At 36.6% G+C, this 22,153-nt stretch overlaps 1 protein-coding gene and 1 long non-coding RNA gene across 2 annotated transcripts; both read right to left on the bottom strand.

Moving 5' to 3' along the window:
* Positions 1–421: 421 nt before the first annotated feature.
* On the bottom strand, positions 422–7,456 carry LOC105054796 (ATP-dependent Clp protease proteolytic subunit-related protein 2, chloroplastic). The gene is made up of 9 exons (XM_010936390.4): positions 7,227–7,456; positions 7,067–7,110; positions 6,819–6,891; positions 5,819–5,939; positions 5,599–5,736; positions 2,578–2,694; positions 2,388–2,456; positions 2,201–2,296; positions 422–1,001 (listed from the first exon to the last, which is right to left on the bottom strand). The coding sequence occupies exons 1-9, from the start codon at positions 7,439–7,441 to the stop codon at positions 861–863; spliced, it is 1,014 nt and encodes a 337-aa protein (XP_010934692.1). The 5' UTR covers positions 7,442–7,456; the 3' UTR covers positions 422–860.
* A 1,872-nt stretch (positions 7,457–9,328) lies between these two features.
* LOC105054795 (general transcription and DNA repair factor IIH subunit TFB5) lies at positions 9,329–15,424 on the bottom strand. The gene is made up of 3 exons (XR_833637.4): positions 15,272–15,424; positions 9,754–9,815; positions 9,329–9,640 (listed from the first exon to the last, which is right to left on the bottom strand). It is a non-coding gene; the product is annotated as a general transcription and DNA repair factor IIH subunit TFB5 (long non-coding RNA).
* Positions 15,425–22,153: the final 6,729 nt, after the last annotated feature.

The following is a 22,153-nucleotide window of genomic DNA, read 5'->3' as shown; positions in this document are numbered from 1 at the left end:
ACCAAACACTGGTGGTGGGAGAGAAGGCAGGAGAGAGGAAACCATTGGTGCCAACAAGAATCTCAGGAAAGGAGCAAAGGACAGGGCTCTTGCTTTGGAAGGAGTGACAGAGGCCGATGAGACAGACGGAGGAGGAGGAGCCAATTATAACAGAGGAATACTGGAATTTGATGAGTAGCCTCCAATCTCCATATTTTTCCGTCTAACCAAAGATACTTAGGTTAATTGTTTTGCTAACACAGTCTTTTCGGATTATTCTATCATTGCAAATGCCCCATATACATCCTTGGATCCAACCACTAAATCTTAGTCCATCAAAGTTAGCTTTGGTTTTCACCATTTCTGCAAGAATCTCATGGGCGCACAGATCTCAGTGAAGATTTTCCTACCTACAAATTAGAAGAAATAGATTAGGCTGGCATTAGTAGCAAAATTAATAAGACTGATCATACTAACATCCAATAGGTCCTTCCACATGTTTAAGACCAGCAGCAGCAGTGATACAGCGGCAACAATTCATTTTGGCTCTTTTACTCGCTAGCATGCTATGCTAGTATAAAATAATACTATTACAAGCCCTTAAAACCGTGAGCTTCACAAATAACATCTTTTTCAGCATTAAGTCTTGAAGAAGTTGAGAAAGCCAACAGCTTGCACTGATGCCCGGTGTCAAGGACAAATATAAATAAATGGAACAGAACTGCCCTATACAATTTTCTTGTGACAAAAGCAGCTACTTCCAGTCCATGTCTAAAATCAATTGAACTAGTAGATTTTTTAAATCTTCTAAGATCCTTGAATGCATAGGGCTGTAGGGCGTCGAAAACAATGACAAGTAGCAATTCGCAGCTGCTAACCAACTATCCAAGGCCTGCTCCTGCCTGTTCTTTACGAGGTGCATCAGCCTTGATCCGAGCAGGTCTGAGAATACGGTCAATTAGTCCATACTCCAGAGCTTCTTGAGCATTAAAGCGCTTCATGCGACTCAGATCCTTGTTAATCTGCACCATCAGCACAAGATTAAAATTCAGTGGCATTAAAAGGGGAACTCTAGGTTAAGTGTTACGGTTTTGCTATGGAGGATTTTCATTGTAATCTGCAAAAGAGGACATCAATTGATGTGAGAACTCGAGCTTGAACGTGGTTCACAACATTGATATAAATTTCATGCATAGACGGATGAACCAATTTCAGTTTGCATCAGTAAGAGTTTTGATATTATGTTACCATACTATAAAAAAACAATTGCCAGATCTAATCCAAAGGTAAACTCTGTGATAAGGGGAACTCTACACTCCAAGATTGTTTCACCCTTTGATCTCGAGTCTCAACTCTTTCCCTCTCTTTGTTATCCACCAACCATTGCCGATTAGTCTGGTAGCAAAGCACAATTACCATTATATCCAGTCTGGCCCTCTTCTCTTCCTCCCACTAGTCACCACCGCCACCACATTCCACCTTCACCTTCCACAGGCCATCGCAACCACCTCTGGCTTTCTTTTCCACGCCCCACCAGACATCACAACCACTGAACAAGGACCTGCTATTCGTGTCACAACCACCAGCAATCACCTCCTTGCAAGCTGAGTGAATAGCCTTGGTTCCACTTTCCTTGAAATTAAGCTCGAATTAGACTTGATCAAATAATAAATGACTCAAGCTTGATCTCACTTCAGGGCCAAAAATAATTTCAAGCCAAGTTTGATCGCACCCAGGCTCGATCAAAGCATCGCTCTGTCTCATTACAATTTGCGAATCCCATTAACAATGTTTTTTAGGGCAAAAAAATGAAAATTTTCTTTTACAGAAGAAATAATGGGTTCTCCAAAAATGCAGACACTTTCTTATGATTTAGCGCTCTCTTATGCCTATAAAACAGTAAGCATTTTTTTTCTCGAAAAAAAAAAAAGAAACTATTCTATTCCAGAAAAGAAATGGATTCTCCAAAACATGCAGACACTTTCTTAGAATTTAGCGCTTTCTGATGCCTATAAAACAGTGAACGTGGAAATACGGAAGCACAAACTGGATTCCTGGTGATACCTATGCAATGAAAACCTTTGAAACTTCAGACAACAACAGATCATCAACCAGAGCATCAAATGACGTTGAAGGTGCATCACAGAAACTCAAGTTTTAATATGTCAACCAAATTTATGAGAAACAGTGGGTATCACAAATTTGAACAAGCAGAACATACCTTTTCAACAGGTTGACCTGTCTTCTTGGCCAACTCCCCAAACAGGTAGTCTTTGATTCGAAGGAGCTCATTTGCTTCATTGCGAATGTCATCAGCCTGTAAAGAATATTGGCATACCAAAACTCATATGAGAAACATAGCCATGCATGTTATCATTCCCTCAACAGACAATGATAACAATCAAAACCTGGCCACGAGCCGCTCCAGCAGGTGACTGAAGTGCTATTCGACAAAGAGGCATAGTAACACGACTACCCTTAAAAAGATATAAACAACAGAACAAACAAAGAAATTAATAAACCAGTGGGTAGGTGCAAGTACCAGCTCCCTAATTAGCACCAGGAACTCCAAATAAAACACAGTTCAAACAGGCAAACCTTCTCTCCAGCTGCAAGAAGAAATCCAGCTAAATTATATGCATAGCCTACACACTGGGTGGCAACGGGACTTTTCAAGCTTTGCATAGTATCATATATAGCCATGCTTGGTGTAAGCTGCAATCACAGGAGTCACTATGTTAGAAAAATGGAAGTGAATGAGGTATAATCACTTAAGCATATGCTGGATGCAGGGCTAAACATGCTCTATAAAATCTTTCAAAACTGTTTCATGAGTTACAATAGTGAATATAATGGAGGCATACAATAAAACTACAGCGCATACATCATTTAGCAAGGCAAATATGATGGAAAAATGGTTCAGCATATTCTTTTTTACGGTACTGAGTGACACGCATAACTGCTTAGTACAATGTACATTTAAGTTTTCATGGTTGACCATTTTCTTGCACTACTTGGTCAATCAAGGCTCAGTCACAGACATGCTGTCAGTTTATGAGTGATTTCACAAAAATCCAAAAAGAAAAAAAAATGACACTGCAGAAAATATTCAGGAGACATGAGACAAGCAGAAACAGCAGTGTCCAATAGATTCTTAAGCAGGAAAAAAATTCAAGGATCACTGAGTCATCAAAGTATCCTCAAGATATAAATTTCCCAAAACATCATGGTCAAGTCAGAAAATATTAGATGACTTTTGATTGTGAGAAAATAATTATTGCTTATAGGTCAAACTGACAAAAAAATAATAGAGAAAAAAAAGAGGGGTCAGTGATCTAAATCCGTGCCATGCAGAAATTCTTATCATATTGATTCCTGATTCTTTCTAGACATTATGAAGACTTCTTACAAGGGGAAGAAAGTTTCTTTTATTAGAGCGTTACGAAATCACTTCAAAGTAGACAGGAAACTTGTATCCAAAAAGACAACCTAAGTTTCTCCTCCACTTCATATGCATCTTGGATGAGCTCAGTTTCAAGGGAACACACACCCATATGCCCTCACGGTAGTTCATTATAAAAAAAATAAAAAGGAAAATAGCTTAAACCTGCCCCACGAGAGTAATTGCACTGCTTGCTCATTCATTATGCATATGGAAGATCTTCCTTTAATGGTTGTCAAACCAAAGCAAAAGGAAGAACATGATATTATTCCCTAAAAGGCATGCCTTCTTTTAAGTATCCAAGATTTGCTTCCAAAGAAACCATTCATTAGTATTTAGAATCTTCCAGCTATTGTGCTACACCCACTTAAAATCACTCAATGCTCTTGCTCTTGCTCTTGCACTTGTTTCTTAAGCACTTTCTGATATCTTTCTTTTTTCTCTCTTTTCTTTTTTAAAACTTGCTTCGTCACTCCCACATCTATTTTGAAATCAGGTAACCAAGGATTATCCTAAATTGAACCCAGCGATCCAAGAAAAGGTACCTCCCTCTGTTTGCTATAGTGGACCACACCATCCTGTACAGGCATAGTACCATACATTAGCAAACTGATACCCAATGTAGGGGGTGTACTGAGGATCAGGACGATGAACTGACCTGCTGTATTATTGGCACCAGTACAGGTACAGAAACGAATACTGCAAACAATGGTATCTACTGAAGAAGTAAGGCCATGATCCTAAAGGAGTTATCCCTAACCCCTTTTTTTTTTTGTTATTCAAAAAGCTGGAGGCCCTACCTGAGACTAGGGCTTACCATGCTACTTGGAGAACTAGGGGAACTTGAGCATTGGACTACAACTATAAGTTCTCTCATAATGAAAATGTGTTGTAGGAACCGTAAGACTTTGAAACCCACATGCTACTTTAAATAACATGTTTGAAAGTGTGGGACTTCTTAATACAAGTAGAACCAGAAAATGTGGAGAAATACAGTAAATGGGAGATGTCCTCTATTGAGCCATCCTAATTATGGTTGGTGTCCCTTGGTTGGTTGACTGCAGAACAGGAAGGATCTAAAATCATTTTCAGATTTGATTCTTTTAGTAAACTTGACTGAAATTCAGTTTTTTACAAAAAAATGTAACAGAGGATAAGATCTGGGTAGTTACACCATGCCGGCCATAATTAAAATAAATATGAAGGAAAAGAAGTATAGAGGAAAAGAACTAGAATGTTCATCATTTTACATCAAAAGACTGTTAGACCACTTCTCTCCTATATATAGCTTCAAATTAAGTTTCAATGAACCCTCTAATGAATTCTACCAACAAAAAGCCACACCAGAAAACAGATCATCAGATAAGAGAAAGCACAATGGAGAGAGGTGCCAATGCATGCAGGGGTGGTTGATTGCATTATCTCTCCATCTCCCTCTCTCTCCCATGTTTCCCCTTTTTTTTAATTTTATTGTTCCTTGCTTTCTCTTTTTCCTTATATTTCCTCCCATCGTAATTTTTTGCTGTCCAAAGCTTTCTCCAGCACCTTCTCCTAGGCAGGGGTGAGAAGTGAGAGATAGATCTTTACGTACTACTTTTTATAAGCAAGCCAACTATATGGTGGTCATCTATCCACATGCTAATTAGGATAAGTCATGGACCAGATAACTCTATAAAGGAACCAAGTTAACCAAACAGGTCTATAGTTGAGAACAAGCTCAACCACTGGAACATACAAGAGATGGTAAGGCTATAATGGTGGAATCAAGTTCATGTGTTGACTGAAGTATGATGGCAAGTCTTTTTGCTAAAGAAAAATTATTTTTGTCAAAACTAAATGCATTCCCAGAGATATAGGAAGTAATTTACTTCCATCAATCAGTACATTAATACACAGAAGTGTTTGTAAAACTGTAAGCCATGTTGTGGAAGGAAGATTGCGTTAGAATGTGATCTGCTTATCATTTTGTATTCTTACAAATGTTGAAACATATATAGGAGGAGAAAGTGCAAAAAGGTTCAAAGTTGTTTCACATTAGTTCCTTGCATGACTGCCCTTTCTTTTTTTTCTTTCAAGAACAAGCACATCATTTTTTGTGCATGAGAGAACTGTATTTCTAAATAGACAATGCAGCGATGTAAAACGATTAAGAATAGAGGTATTGATAAAGTACTCACATCTCCACCAGGACCATTGATGTACAGGTATATCTTTTTTGAAGACTCGATACTATCAAGGTACAACATTGTTGCCAATACTTGGTTGCTAAATTCCTCATCTATATGTTGCCCAATAAAGATGACTCGTTCCCGGTACTACAAAATGCAAAACATTACATAATTCATGATGGAAAAAGCCTAGTAAGATTCCATCAAAGTAGAGATTATCATATCTTACTAGAGCATTCCATAGGTCCACCCACTGCCAAGTTCCTTCTCCTGGCGTTCTATATGGAACTCTTGGTGTACCAATGGGCATCATAAAAACACGTGCTCGTGTGGCCTTCTTGTTTGGAAGCCTACAACATACAAGAAGCCTCAGCAAGCAACATGTGTATTGCATCAATCACATAATTAAGCCGAAACTTTAGCAAAAGTCAAGAGTTTATCTAATATTGTAATTGCTACCATGAAACTAATTGAAGTAGGCTAGAACATACATTATTTAACTTTATAGATGAACTTAATATCCATTCTAAGTACCGATTATTAGGTGGCTCGATGGTTATAATAATTTATTTCTTCTAAAGTGTCAGCCAATGTCTTAGTTTTAGAAATTAATCAAAAAACTCATTTATTGAGTTATGTATGTTGTTAAAACCTAAAAGCAGAAATATGAACAAATGAGAATTGAAGGAGAGAACAAATTTCCACTTCTCATATTTCAAAATGTCACAGGAATGAAAGTAGAAGAGGCAGATGGTTTACAGTTTGAAAAGGATATGACAGCAAAACCTAGTGATTCCTAAAATTGCAAAAAAAATTGTTCTGCTATTTTCATATAAACATGCAACTTTATTACGGCAACAAATATAAAGTCGGTAAGAAGCCATAATGCACATACTGGAAACTGTAACACAGAGAGGAAAATAATATAAAAGAGCAAAAATAATACATATTATAAAACCAGTAAGGAAAGATGAGGAAAGAGAAGATGCAAAAAAAAATAAAATAGAATTAAATAAAATAATAGTCTAGTGCAGGCAGAATATGATCATGAAAACCATCACAGAGGTGAATCCTAACTGTGTAAATAATTGATCAAGCAAATTCTATCGCGTATAATACAACAAAAAGAAACAAATTTTCAATTCAGTACAATTATTATGCTGGAGCAAATGTAATTCAGGCAATAAAAAGCTGTTTTCCGTTATTTTTCTTTCTCGAATTTACACTACCTCAATGAGAGATTTTGATGAACCCTACTGTGAAAAGCAGCGCTCACATTCGGTAATCCGTTGCCAAAAGCACCTACTCCATCATTAAAAAGAAAAGAAAAAGAAAAAGAAAAAGAAAAAAATCGAGGCATATATTATCAGATCGACACTCTAATCTCTCTTCTTAAAATTTTTAGAAAAAAAAAACATAAAGGAAGAAATTGAACTACGAAAAAGAACCCGTGTCTAACAACTGCAAGCATATATACCAGAGGATTGGAGCTTCAATCCCACGAAAGCCTTGTTTGCAACGCTGCACAGGATCACAAGAACAGAGGGAAGAAGTAGATTAACATCGGAAAAAATCGAAACTTTGAGCAAGATTGAGATCAGAAACGCCTCGAATGGATCGATGGGTGGAAATTTTACCGCAGGGAAGGCCTGGGATTGCTGCTTATAGGGTGCAAACAGGAGGAACCCATGGATTGGAGAGAAAGAGCCGTCGTTTCGGGGCGAGGGTTTAAGACCGGAGGGCTGGGATTTGGGGGAGACGGAAAACAGAAAAAGAATAGAAGGGAATGGCGTGCACGGACGGACGGTGATAACAGCCGCGAGGCAACCTCAAAGGAGGGGCGTCTTTCCATCGATCTGGACCTATTAGTTTTTAGTTTTTCGTTTCTATTTACAAAAATACAGAATTCAGAAAAAAATCGATAATCTAATTTTTATTTTTAAATTCTTAAAATTCTTATCAACCTATAAAAATTATTAAAATTATTTAAAAATTTAATTTTTATTTTTCTAAATCAAAATTTATTATTGCCATTACTTGCCACCGACCCCACTATCCTATCATCCACTTACTACCACCATCTTCTGTCATGATCTCCTCTCTTTATCGGCATCATTATCAACTATAATATAAAAGGTTATTAGACAAATTTTTTATTTTAAATTTAAAAAAAATAAAATAAAATTTTAATTTTTATCAAAATTAAAAAAAAATTGAAAGTGATATCAAATGAACCTACGGCAAAATCATCCTAGTGTTTCATCTCTTATTTGGAGATGACTGCTTGATTGTTGTAAAGGTGACCAAAAAGACAGGAAAGGATCTCCGCTGTTCCAAACAGTCAGGTCAGGCTGTTAATGTTAGGAAATCTTACGTGCAGCTTAGTCCTGCTACCCCTATTCAACTCCACAGAGAAACTAGTCAAAGGCTTGGAATCTCAATCAAGAAAGATGTGTAGAATTACTTAGAATGTCTCAGCAGAGGCTTCATCAATCAGATTTCTAATCCCTATTGGACAACATTAGATCAAGAATTAAAGGTTGGAAGTAGCGTGCTTTTTCTTCTGCAGGAAGAACAACTCTCCCGCAGTGTTTTAGTCTTGCAGTATATCTTTTATCGAGTCATGCCAGCCCACTAAAATCTAATACTAGGAAATTGAATTTGGTGGCTTGGAGCAGAGTATGTCAATCTAAATCAAGAGGACTGATGTTCATAAACATTCATCATCGACCTCCGCCGTTAATGCGAAAAGCCATGGGCAAATTGGTGTTACAACCTAAAGTCGATGTGTGATAGGCTAAAGTTATTAATGCCGGTGCCTGGAAGCTTCATCACTGCTCTATTCCTGCCACAGAGCTTTGCTTGGCTTGGCAAGAATTATGTGCAGGATGTCCATATACCTCCATGATGCCTCTGGTATATGGCTCAAAGGTGGCTCTTCGACAATTATCTCATGGATCAGCAAGCCACACCCAAGTAAAGAACACTGCAACCCACTTGTTTCTGGGTTCCTCATACGTTCGTGAGGAGCACCAACCTACAGATTTCATGGTTTCCTCATCCTGTGATTTCTATCAAAATGATCATCATATCCCCTCATCAAAATGATCATCATATCCCCTCTTTCTCCATCACTTACTGCTAGCTGATTATATTGGTCATAACTTCCTGAGATTGCAGGCTTCTTTTCTTGAGGCTTGCCTCCCTCTTATTCCAAAAAAAATAAAAATAAAAATAAAATTATCTTACCCCACTTTTTAGTTTTTGAGGGCACAACAGGGCAGTAGCACCATTCTTGGCTAAAATTCAGTGGATGAAAATGTTCAGGAATGCCTGCATATAAGCTAGGTTGAGCAAATGAGCATCTAAAGAGACCTCACTAAACACAGTATACCCAAAGGGGCCTTCACCATCACATGAGAAAATAATTAACTATTCTAATGATGGAACAGTATCTAGGAACTGATTGGTGCCCAACTTTTATTCCTTTCAGAATAATTGAAGATCTAAAAATGATGAATCAGCCACCCAACCTGCTCTGTTGCTTGGGTGAGCATAACCAGATGAATTTCAAACTTTATCAACATGAATAGCAGCTGAATATCTAATTATATGCATGACAGATACAAAAAAGTTGCCCCCGATAATTATCAAGAATAACCTTCCATGACAGAACAAGCACCTCTGTCTGGATTTCCAGGAAATAAAAACGAGTAAATGCTAATGATAAGCAGTGGTCTCCATGCAACAACCAAAATAATTAAATTCAACATTTGTTATAGAGATTAAGACATCATTTCGGTAAATCAAACCAAGAAAATTATGGATGAACATATACAACTTCAAGCCTCTGACAGGAGTCTTAGTAATTAATTATGCTGGTTTCTCGTAAGTGTTTTGGTCTCTGAACTCTGCAATCTTGCTCCGAATCATCTCAGCCACATGAGGTTGCACAAACATGTGTGTATTGTCAAGCATGTGCACAATGAACCTCTGTGAAGCAGGCAAAGAAGCATTCAAATTGACAATAAACTGCGCCATTGGCACATCACTGGAAAGAGGATAAAATCATGAGTATATACAAGTGGACAATTAAATTAAAGCACCAATAGAACAGCATAAGAACAAGCAGGGGCAATCGACTGTGTCAGATTTGGCACTTACCAGGATATGAAAAGACCTTTAATTGCATTAACCATTGTCTCTAACCAGGCAAAGGTTGTGGCCTACAGAAGTAGAGGAAACAAATAACTCATCAGATCACAATTTTACAGACAGGATAATGTCATTGACATCCAAAATGCTTACATGTGGAAAATCAGAAAAGAAAGAACAAGACCAAAATTTCTTGTCACAAAAAAAAAAAAAAAATCCAAGAAAAGCAGCTCAATGCTTCTGTTACAATTACAAGTATCATATACAACATATGCCAAACAATAATTTACATAATTTCTAAACTTTTCTTTTGTTTAAATATGTATTATACCTTATGTTGGACAGAAAAAGATTTCCACCAATAAAATAAACAAACAGAAAAAGTACAGTCTGAAAGATTACACACACTTATTAATGCGGGAGCTCTAACCAAACATGTTGTACAAAGGAATATAAACTAAGAGAAGAATCCAATTCCCAGGTCTTGAGTACCTCAATAATGAAAGAGGACCAGAAAATGCTGAAGCAAGCAACCCATTGCACCCCAAAACACTGCTTAGTGCTCAAAAGGAAAGTGCTGACACAATAACATCCCTAAGGCCGTGTTTGGATGGCAGAATGGCCATGAAATAAACCAATTATTTTGTGCTATTCCCACCAAACACCAAAAATGTTGCAATGAATAGGCTTATACCTTGACAAGGGATAAACCTTGTCAGATAGCAAATCCCTCCCTCTTGCCCTCAAGTGGGTCTGCTCCCTCGGCGGATGTGAGGCTCTACCGAGAGTCTTTCGACTGCCAGCAAGTCTATTTGGCTTAGTGATGACTCAACCGCTCCTTCAATCTAGTTACTGGGGGATGATTTATTGGAGGTGGGGGGTGGAGTATCTCTCTGGCATACCTCATTGCCTTTGCTCTCTTCCATCGGCTGGTAGACCCCCAATTAGGCTGTTTGCTCTGGCGCTGAGGACTATTTTGCCCACTTCCCAATCAGCTATGCCTTGTTTTGGCCTCTCATTTCTCCATTGCCAAGGTATGGCTCCCTTGCCCTCAAGTTGGTAGATCCATGTCATCTGATGAATGTTGATGGATGATTGAATTGTTGGGTCCATCTTCTTGTGTTCTATGTTCCTTTGCACTTTGGTTTTTTTTGTGCTTCGGCTTATTAAGTGAAGGATGGTACTACCCTATGCCCACGATGTGCTCAATAGAAGTTCTATGAGGGCTTATGACAAATGATGCTTGGTGATGAACTGGTTTTAGGGGCCTGTTTTTTGATGGATCTGCTTTATGTTTCTTTTATAGATGAAGGCACCATTCTATGCCCATGATGTGCTCGATAGAATGAGGGCTATAGATGGATGATGCTTGGTGATGGATTGGTTTCTTCATGTTTATTACCCACTTGATATGGATTTTAACTTGCCTTAGGTTACTCCTTGACCAGCTTGAGTAGGTCCCACCGTGTGGTGGTTTTTCCCAGTTGTTCCATGCCTGTGATATTGAAATTGAGGGTCTTAGTAATATATGATTTAAGTTGAATAAATCAACTTACATTACTGTGTGTAAGCCTATTCCTCACTGCAAAAATTTGGTATTTGGAGCGAGATGATTTGCAAGTTATTTTATTAATGATATTGCCCTCCAAGTTGGCTATTGATTTTTTTCCTCATATATCTATGTCTCATTTTTCTAGTTCCACTACCAACCATTCCAATTGCAAAAGCAAGGTGATGATGACATGTCAATCTCCGAGCACTTTGCTAGGTATGTCATGTAGTCGATGTTGTGGGTGCTTGGCATCGCATGCACGACATGCAGTCAATGTTGCCATGGCTCAATGGTCAATGCTTAGCATGGCATGCATCTTGTGGAGGACAAACTTTACATAGTTTGAGCTTTCATTTTGAATTTTGCAATGATTTTCATGGTATTGATGTTAAATTTGCTTTCACAATTGGCCCTCAAACCCAGCAATAACTATTTGGCCAATCCCCATGAAGTAAGGTAATGCTATCCAATTATGCATCATCTTGATTTGTGATAATTTTCATTACAATTTGCAAAATATAAGAGTATGGGTTGTCTATAAAACAAGGAGTTGCAATCATAGAAGGCCCAATGGCAACCATTGCAGCCTTCATGTGAGGTGATGATAACATATTGACATATGATGGTTTCCACCAGGTCCGCGGAACCAGTATCGGGACCCATGGTGGCCGGCCGGCAGTACGGTCAGTGCGGGTCCATATGGGACTGGATCGGACCAGCGTGAATCGACACAGAAGCAATCAAAGAAACCGGAGAGGCGGAAAAGAGAAAGAAAGGAGGAGAGAGGGTGAAGGAGAAGGGGGGAGGGAGGGAGAGGGTGGTTGGAGGAGATGCCGGCGGTGGCCACAGATAGGTCACGGGTATGCTCGGAAGGCCGCCAAGGCCTCCGCTTCCTCCACCAAATCATGGCTCGGAGAGAGAAGGAAAGGGAAAGAAAATGAGAGAGGGGAAGCCGGCAATGAGTTTCATGACTGTGGAGCCGCATGCCATGATTTCACTCTCCACTGACTATGCCTTTCTCCAATACCCTCGCTCCTCTCTCGATTAAATGCCCTATCGAACAACACAGAGCCATGGAGGTCTCCACGGCCCTCCAACGACATCATCTCTTCTTTTCCTCCCCTCCTCTCTCTCTTCCTCTCTTTCCCTCTCCCTCATCTGGTGTTCCGATTCAGAAGGACAAATCATTCCGATTTGCAGCTGATACGGCTCAGAACATCCTAAACCATCCGGTTCTGAACGGTTCAGTGAACCATGGTTTCCACCATACAATGCGATCTATTTCTAGTAAGGTTTATAATTTTAGTACCAGATCCCCTGTCGATGCCCAATTGATATGTACCAAGTGTCAGTATGCTACATACCTCGATATTGATACTCCAACCTGGGAAGTAGATCGAGTCTTAATACCCATAATATGGCAATGTCCTATACTAGGTTGCATGGTCTAATATTGCAAACATCGATCCTTGGTATACAACCTATATAACCAGATGATGATGCATGTGGTTCTAAGTCCACTTTGTCTTCAACACGAAGGTCATTTTAGTCATCCACTTTGGATGTGAAGGTCAATTTAGTCATGCACAATGACTAGTCGAATCGACTAGAAAGCACAAGATGGAGCTTATTGGGAAGGTATTGTATTAAAACATATCAGATTATGTATGTTCATATAGTTGTATATGCATTCACTATCCTCATTCCTTTTATAGGATTGACATCACATCACGAGGACATCTGTTGTCACAAGCCATTGTCCACAAGTTTGAGGGTTAGAAATTGTGTCTTTTTATTATGACATGTGGAATGTACAATCTTCTCAATAGATATTTCATTGTCACAAGCCACCAGTTATGTGTACTTTGTTTGCAATTGTACTCACAATTTTGCATGTGGGTCATCGATTATGTGTATGTAATGTAACTCTATTATGGAAATGAAATTTTCTTCCATTTAACCTTTTTAAGCCTTGATCTATTTTAGTACACTCTAAACTACTTGAAGGAGAGTGCGGGGAAGCACTCCACGCTGGTGGACCTGGCACAATGGTCTAGGAAGCTGGGAGGCAGGGGTGCCATGAGGCTGCTAAGATTTCAATCAACAACCATTCCATACTTGGTCTTTTTTCCACAAACGGTTGGAGGGCAGTTTTTCCTGATAAAAAAGGCACCACTTATCCCTTTAACTTATTCATCCAGCCAAACAACATTACAATAGCATGACCCCTAGTCAAATCCCTCCAAACTTATCCAAATAACTTCCCTTATTCCTCCAAATTTGTTCAGCAACCAAACACAACAATAAATTTTTGCAAGTCCAAACCAGTACAATAAAAGAATTCTCTATCTTTCTCCTTCAACCAATGTTAATTCAAACTCTTTTATCTACCTGATGTATCAGCAACAAGCACTATACTTTACGTGTAAACTACTAGTGGTAGAATTTTTAGATTTAGTATCTTAAGCATGAGTGCCTCAAAGTCTTACCTAAACCAAATCCAAGAGTATCTGAAACCTTATTTTCTTCTTTCACTACCTTGAACTACTAGATTAGCTAGGGTGCCTAGCAATCAACTAAATTATATAGCTATATTTCTTTTTTATTGATCAATTGTGCCTTATTTTTAAGTTTTTCATGATAATGTTCTAAAAACTACATGTTTTATTATTAAATTTACTATTATACCATTGAAATAACTTATTAGTCACTTAATTTTACTTTCATACAATTATCTATACATATGCATGCATAAAGAAGAATCCCAATATAGATGTATGTACATCCTTTTTTTTTATCCTTTTGACAATCCATTACACTGTTCATTCCATGTATGAGGAGAAATGATCCCGTGCAACTAATTGTTCCCCCAATCTTTCAATCACAAAAGCAAAATACATCAATATAGCAAGTTTCTCCAAGTAAACTAAATTCAAACATGATAAAAAAAAAAAAGGAACTAACATCGATTCTACACGAAATAGGCACTTTCTGTTCAGATTAAAATGCCAGCAATCAATTAGTGTTAACAGATGTTCAGGTTGCTAACAGTGTTAACAGATGTTAAGGTTGTTAACAGTGCTATGGTTGTTGATCAGGTAGTTTATCAAGATATGTCAACTGTCACCAGTCACAATGGTTAGCAAACAATTGTTCGATCATATATTACCACCTCCATGATAAGCTCTACATATCATAAAATTATGAATTACATGGCTAATAGAAAAGTTACATACTGGTAGAGTATAATAGAGCAGTCAACAATTTATGAATGGGGAACCAGGGCCAGGTTAACTAGATCATAAAATGAATGGATAGAAGGAAAACTATAACCGGATTGACTAGCATAAAACCTGCAACAGAAATAACAAAACCTGTCGAAAACAACATAGAAAATATTTATAGTTCAATAAAGGAAAAGCAAACATTGAGATTGTCTCAAATATCTTAGAAATTAGTTTTTAGGAAAGGAATTTCCAGTCCTAAGGGAGAGTTAAGCATTCCGTCAAACCTATAACAGGCACGTTAATACGATAAAGTGCGTTAGGTAAAAAGGAGGGGCGCTACGCATTGTCTCAAACGCATGATGGACAAAAGATAAAAACCAAAGTTATCGAATCAATGCAAAATAGTATCTCACAACAAGACACAGAAAATAAACATCTTATGGAAGAAACGAAAAAGGAAAAAAAAAAATTCGCATCAATCGTGCAATGGAACAACAATAAAGATCAATATTTTTTAGTATGGGCTCGACTCGACGCGAAAATCCAAATCGCATACGATCTCCTCGTCACGAAATTAGAAAGAAAATAGAACAACGCTACCTAGAACGGTGAGAGGAGAAAGATAGGTTGACGAGGGGCCGGTTGTGGTGGAAGAGGTGGAGAACGAGGGCTAAGTTCTGGTCGCCGGACGGCGGCCACGGCACACGCACACACACACACACAGAGACAGAAAGAGAGAGAGACTCACCACGGCACACTAATGGCGGAGGAGGGAGCTGGCTGAGGCGGCGGCAGTGAGTTTGGGGTTGTGAGGGATGGAGGAACGAGAAGCCCCAGGGGCTGGGGGAAGAAAAGGCATGCCTAGAGCCCAGAGCGCCATTTGGTATTTTAGCCCTCGCACTGTTGGTATTTTATATTCTGGTCCTCGACTTAATTAGGTACAATGTTAGAGGACCTGCTTAGGTCTACACTCTCCAGCTGTGACTGCAAAGGGATGTTTAGTATGAGATAATTCATCTAAAATTAAGAATGATATGGCTGAAAGTGGTGAAATCATCGAATTTGATTGTACTATAGTAATTCTATATAAAAATGATTTTAAATCACGCTCATTCCTCACATCATACCCCAATCCAATGATAGGATACTTGCTCTCGAGCTTGAGAATCCAAGATAATCCCTATACAATGATCTTGGACTAAAATATAAAGATAAAAATATCCTAGCAAAAAAAATCGGTATATCAATATGCTATTAATATATTATATCAATATTATATATATAATATTATATTATATTTTATATTATATATTATATTTATGATATATATTATATTATAATATATTATTAATCATCTTATTGTCATATTATAATCCAATGATAATTTTAAATCAAAGTAAAATATCTTATTGTATTTTATATTTATATAATAACAATGTTTAATATATTACTTCTATTTACCTTTTTCTAATCAAAATGAATATTTATATTAATAAATAATATATTATAAGTATAAATAATAATATTAATTCTATAATAATAGTTAATATATTTTTATAGGATTACTAATTTATAGGGCTAATAAATATATTTTTATGGAATATAGTAATATTATATTTATAATATATTATATATAATTAATAAAAATATTTTTATAGAATATATTATGTAGTTTTGGTATTATATAATCAGTGATCTTGGATTTCTATAGAATACCAAATAGATTACTCATAGATATTTGAGAATCTATAATTACTGGATCATGGCCTACCATCTTAGATTATTGATGATCACATTATTACAGAATTTGAATTATCGATGATCTTAGATTACCATGGTGATCCCATTTGAATTGCCAAATACTTTATAAGTTTGATAGGTTGAGTCAATCATAGACCTATAAATTTTAAAAAGCGCTCACTAACTATTAGCCTGGGCAGGTTAATAGTTAACAATTTTAAGAATGTTGAAATAGAACTAAAAGTATTATTATATTATTTTAATTTGAGGAATAGAATTTGATATGGAGCTATCATAAAAGATAATTTAAATTCAAATTTCTTTGATTGCTATTGCCATCCTTGGTTAAGTATAGTCATAGGGTACATTCGGCATAAGATGTTAATATGTATTCTTTTTATTAAAAAAATACCATGAATTTTTTATTTCTTATGATATAGATATTATGTATAAACAAGTAATGATTACTATATTCTCGTCATATTAATTATATTTTATATTTATGTTTTACTTTTTCTATTTTTTATTTTACTATATTTATTACGGGCCTTGGTCAATTAGTCTATCCATGGTTGACCAAACCCACGACTCCACGATCGAAACATGTCATTGTTTGGGTGCAGATTTGGAACATTGGTTAAATCTCCTTTGCATAGAACCAAGTCTATTTATGCAAACTGCTGTCTTGGTTTTGTATCCACACTTGCAAACAAGGTTATATCCAATCATAAAACGGCCATCAAACATAAGAGCGGATCTAAAATTTTTAGTCAATAAGAACTGAATGTAAAATAGCAATCAATTTGGATAGTAGATCTTGATTATAAACGACATGCTTAAAATCTTCACAAAAACGTTAGCAATGAGGCTGGACAAATTCATGAATGACCTTGTTTCATATTTACACTTGGCATTTAGAGAAGGCAAGTAGATCAATAATTGTTATTCAAGTGCAACGGATATCATAGCAAGTTATAAGAGATCCGAGAAGGTCTCTTTTATAAGCTTGATTTTGGAAAAACTTTCGACAACGTGGATTGGGAATTCCTCTTATCCCTCCTTGAAGTGAGAAGATTCAGTGGAAGATGGTGCAGTTGTATCATTTCAATCCTACAAATGAGCAAAGTTACACTCTTCATAAATGGAGAACCCATAAATTGGATTCAGACCAAAAAGGTAATAGTTTGGTGACAGATGATTTAGACCACGTGCTAAGGGTGGCAGCGAGGAATAAGATGATTAAAAGGATTGGAAACTCAAGTATACAATACATAGATGATACTCTAGTTCTATGCTATGCCAGCGAAAGATATGTATCTAATCTCAGGCGGATTCGAAATGTGAATCGTTTGCCGATCCGATGAGCTGCAACGTATCAAAATTATAGGTCCTGATGGAGAAAATAGGGGAAAAAAAAACTATCCGCATGGAAGGCCAAAGCTTTGCCCACGGGAGCAAGACCAGCATTTATCAATGCAGTACTTGTATCTGTTGGAGTTTATCAATGCAGTAGTTGTATCTGTTGGAGTTTATGTGAAATTTATTTTACATATTTTAAATTAATTTAAATTTAAATTTAAAATAAATTTTTGATAAATTAATCAAAATATATATGATAATTTGATAAAATTTAAATTTTACATAATCATCATGGATAACACCTACCTTTCAGTCTTTGTAATTGATTTTGATATTATTTTTAATGGACAAACATGTTATTAAAAAATATTCTTACTTAGTCTCCAATTTATTTAAAAATTTATAAAATTTTTTTTATTAAAAATTTTTGAAATTGAAAAATTAAGATGCCGTCCATGAAGTACATTCAATTTGATTATTTGATGATTGTAAAATACAAATCGTTGCAAACTGATTTGCTGAAGATCGTTGCAGGCCAAAAGAAAAATGCTGGATAATGGTTCAATAATTTGATTTTTTTGTAAATTTTATTGTCTCATAAAATTTTTAGATCATGGATCTTCTTCCAACAGTCATCATCTATAAAAATAAAAACTATAATTTTTTATCTGTAACATATTTATTTATTTTTAAGAGCTGAAATATTGTTTGAATAAATAAATAAAATTAAAGAAAGAAGAAGAAGGCCGAGGCCCTCCTTCTCCCATCACGGTGAACGGATTCCGATGGAACTTCGGCTGCCGCTGCGGGGACAGGCCCGAAAAAAAAAAACGACAAAGGGAAGAAGACGGAGGAACAGGGCCGACCGTGCGCCCTGCTCCTCACACGGTGGGTGGCCGGGCTCCTCAGTCGTCCTCACCGCTTTTGATGATAGATGAGGATGGCCGGACCTCCGGCCAGCCGGCGGCGGTCCGCCGATCAGTGTTTTCCGGTGGCCGCCGGCCGTGATTTGGAGGGTGGAGTTTCGGGATTTTGATCCCTCTCCACCGATTTGCATGAAAACCGGCCTGTCGCCAGCATGCTAGCGGCCGGGTGATGGCCGCCGGTGGTTGGGAAGGGCCGGTGAGCCACCGGCCGAAGTTAATTAAGGATTTGACCGGCCAGCCATGGGGTTTTCAGGGGTTTGATCGGGAAAACGGGAGGAAGAAGAGAGGTTCAGCGGGTTCGGGGTTTGGGTTTCAACCCGAAAATCCGAAACCCGCTTGGGGGGTTTTGCTAATGAGGGGCACTTTTGCATAAAAGCCCCTTATAAGAAATATATTACGTAAAGGTTCTCCTAGAATTACATTTTAATCCCTATATAGAGTTTATGATGCAAAAAATTCTCTGGATTATTATTTAGTCCCTGTCATATAGTTTATTACACAAAGATGCTTTAATAATCATGATATAGTCCCTGTCACCTAGTTATATTGCATAGGAGTCCATAAACTTGCACTTTACATATATTTATGTGCTGTTTAAATTATTTATATGCAAATAGAGTATTGCAGGCCTATTATCATATTTTGATGATATATTCATGTCATATTTAGCATGTAAAGTTTATTGATACTATTTATAAGAAATTGAAGATTTTTGATTTGATTATTTCAGCGCGATCATCAAAGTGATCACAAACTTTTAAAACCAGAAATTTTTTATAAAGTATAATTTTGGATAAATTTAATTGATCCAATAATTTTTTTTTTTGTTAATAGTGTCGTAATGACGTCTAAGCTACTGAAATATTGATTCGCTCTCAAAGAAGTATCTTCATGTTCGAGGTTTAGACAGATGAAATAACAGGATTGTATTTTGGATTAAGTAACATTTTTATACCCAAAGGTATAGTATTTTCTTGTATCTAATGTATATATAACTGTTAGGTTCACTGGTGATATGATATATCACTAAACAGGTATAGCCATTAGCATGTTATGGCACTCATCCAAAAGAAAGAGATAACGATGCATCTAGTTGCTCATCAAAGTTAAATATTAAGAAATTTATTTACTTTGAATAAAGTTTATTGGTCTCATTATTTGATGATGATGTGAGCATGTAATTTTTGCAGCATTAATTTTCATAATGATTGATAGCAGCATAGAAAAAATTCCTTTCCTTAATAGATCAAAATTTTTTGGAATGAAAAGAAAGAATAATGCTCACATTAGGATGTGCTGATCTTGATTTGATAATTCGAGTGGATGAATCTTCACCACTTATGAATACAAGTGTACCTGAACAAAAGAGCTTTTATGAAAAATGGGAGTGTTCGAATCGCCTAAGCTTGCTCCTAATGAAATCCAATGTGGCTAGACACATTAGGAGATCTATCCCTTTATGTGAAAAGGCACGTAATTGTTTAAGTGCTGTGGAGCAGCAATTTATAAGCTCTGATAAAGCAAAGGCCAGCATCCTGATGATGAGATTAGTCTCCATAAAATATACAGGCAAATTTGGTATACGTGAACACATCATGGAGATGAGGGATATTGCAGTGCAGTTAAATGATATTAAGATTTTTATATAAGATGCATTCCTGGTCCACTTTATTCTCACTTCTCTTTCATCAGAATACGATCTCTTTAAGGTCTCCTATAATACATACAATGAGGATCGGACGGTTAACAAATTACTGATCAAATGTGTACAAGAGGAGGAGATATTGAGAGGGAAGAAGACAAAGAACATAAACTTAGCTTCACATCAAATAAGTAGAAAAACATATAAAGGAAAGGGTGGCTCCAAGACAAAAGAAAAGAAGGCATTAGCTGTAGCATCAGGTGAAGCCATTAATAAAGTAATTAAATGCTTCTTTTGTAGAAAGAAGGGATATTTGAAGAAAAGCTGCATAAAGTATCAAAAATGGCTACAAAAGAAAGGTATCCTTTACTCTCTTATGTGTTTTGAATCCAATTTAGTTAATGTTCCTATTCTACCTGGTGGATTGACTTTGGTGCATCTGTGCACATTGCTTACAACTTATAAAGCTTCCTATCAAGAAGGCTTCTGACTGAAAGTGAACGATCCATTGTCACTGAAAATCAAGCACGTTCACATGTTAAGATAGTTGGATGCTATAGGATAGTCTCGACTTCTAGTTTTGCCTTAGATTTGGATAGGACTTTCTATATTCCTTCTTTTTCTAGAAATTTAATTTTTATTCCAGCTTTGGATAAAGTTGGTTTTCTTTTTTCTTTTTGAAAATTCTAAATTTGATCTAATAAAAGACTCTAAAGTTGTTGGTTCTGGTTTATTGTGTGATGACCTTTATAAGTTTTCTTTACATCATTCATTTGAGCAATCCTTCTTTGCTAATTCTTCTTATAATAAAAGAGATAGAATTAATGAAAACTCCTCATGTTTTAGCATCGGAGATTGGGGCATATCTCCGAAGAGAGGGTCAAAAGATTAATGAAGGATGGGATCTTAGAATTTTTAAACTTCATTAATTTTGAGACCTATGTTGACTACATAAAAGCAAAGCAAACATACACGTCAAAAAAGAGTGCTAGAAGGAGTGAAGAAACTTTAGAAATCATTCATACTGATATATGCGGACCTTTTTCCCCTTGTCTGATAGATGAAAAGTATTTCATTACATTCATTGATGACTATTCATGATATATGTATCTATATCTTTTGTTTGATAAGATCGATATTTTTGAGGTCTTTAAAAAATCTAAAACAAAGATAGAGAGACAATTAGGAAAAGTAATTAAAATAGTCAGATCCGACAGAGATAGTGAGTACTATGATAGATATATTAAGATGGGACAAAGATTAGGATCGTTAGCAAAATTCTTAAAGAAACAAAGGATTGTACCTCAATATACAATGCCTAGCACACTAGATCAAAATTGTGTAGTTGAAAAAAAAAATAGAATACTTAAAGAAATGATTCGGGCTATGATAAGTTATTCTATGCTGCCTATTTTCTTGTGGGGTGAAGCTATAAAGATTGCTACGCATGTCTTAAATAAGGTCCCTACTAAGGTAGTTCAAAAAATTTTTTATAAGTTATGGATTGATAAAAAACCTAATTTAGGATATATGCATATATGGGGTTGTCCAGCTGAAGCCAAGGTTTATAACCCTCAAGAAAATGCATTAGATCTCAGAACCACCAGTGGGTTTTTCATTGGTTCTCCAAAGAGGTCAAAAGGATATAGATTCTATTATCCATCTCGTACACCACAGATAGTAGAAACTAATAAAGCTAGATTTCTAGAGGATGGCATGTTTAGTGGGAGTGGAGAACCTCGAGATATTATCTTTGAGAAAATATAAAAAAATAAATTCTGCACCTGAAAAGCAAACTAAAGTGATGATTCCTATGGTTATTCCTCAGGATTACATTCAGGAGAAATTATCACTTTATCAAGTTCCATCCCATAAGGTTTCTATTGCCAAAGAAACAACTATTCAATCACCGCCACAAGCGGATCAAGGGACAACACTCTGAAGATCTACTAGAATAAGAAGA

Source organism: Elaeis guineensis, chromosome 12 (genome assembly GCF_000442705.2).
Source record: "Elaeis guineensis isolate ETL-2024a chromosome 12, EG11, whole genome shotgun sequence".
Classification (NCBI taxonomy): domain Eukaryota; kingdom Viridiplantae; phylum Streptophyta; class Magnoliopsida; order Arecales; family Arecaceae; genus Elaeis; species Elaeis guineensis.
Note: the sequence above shows the minus strand (reverse complement) of the source record. Positions and strands in the feature narration are given on the sequence as shown.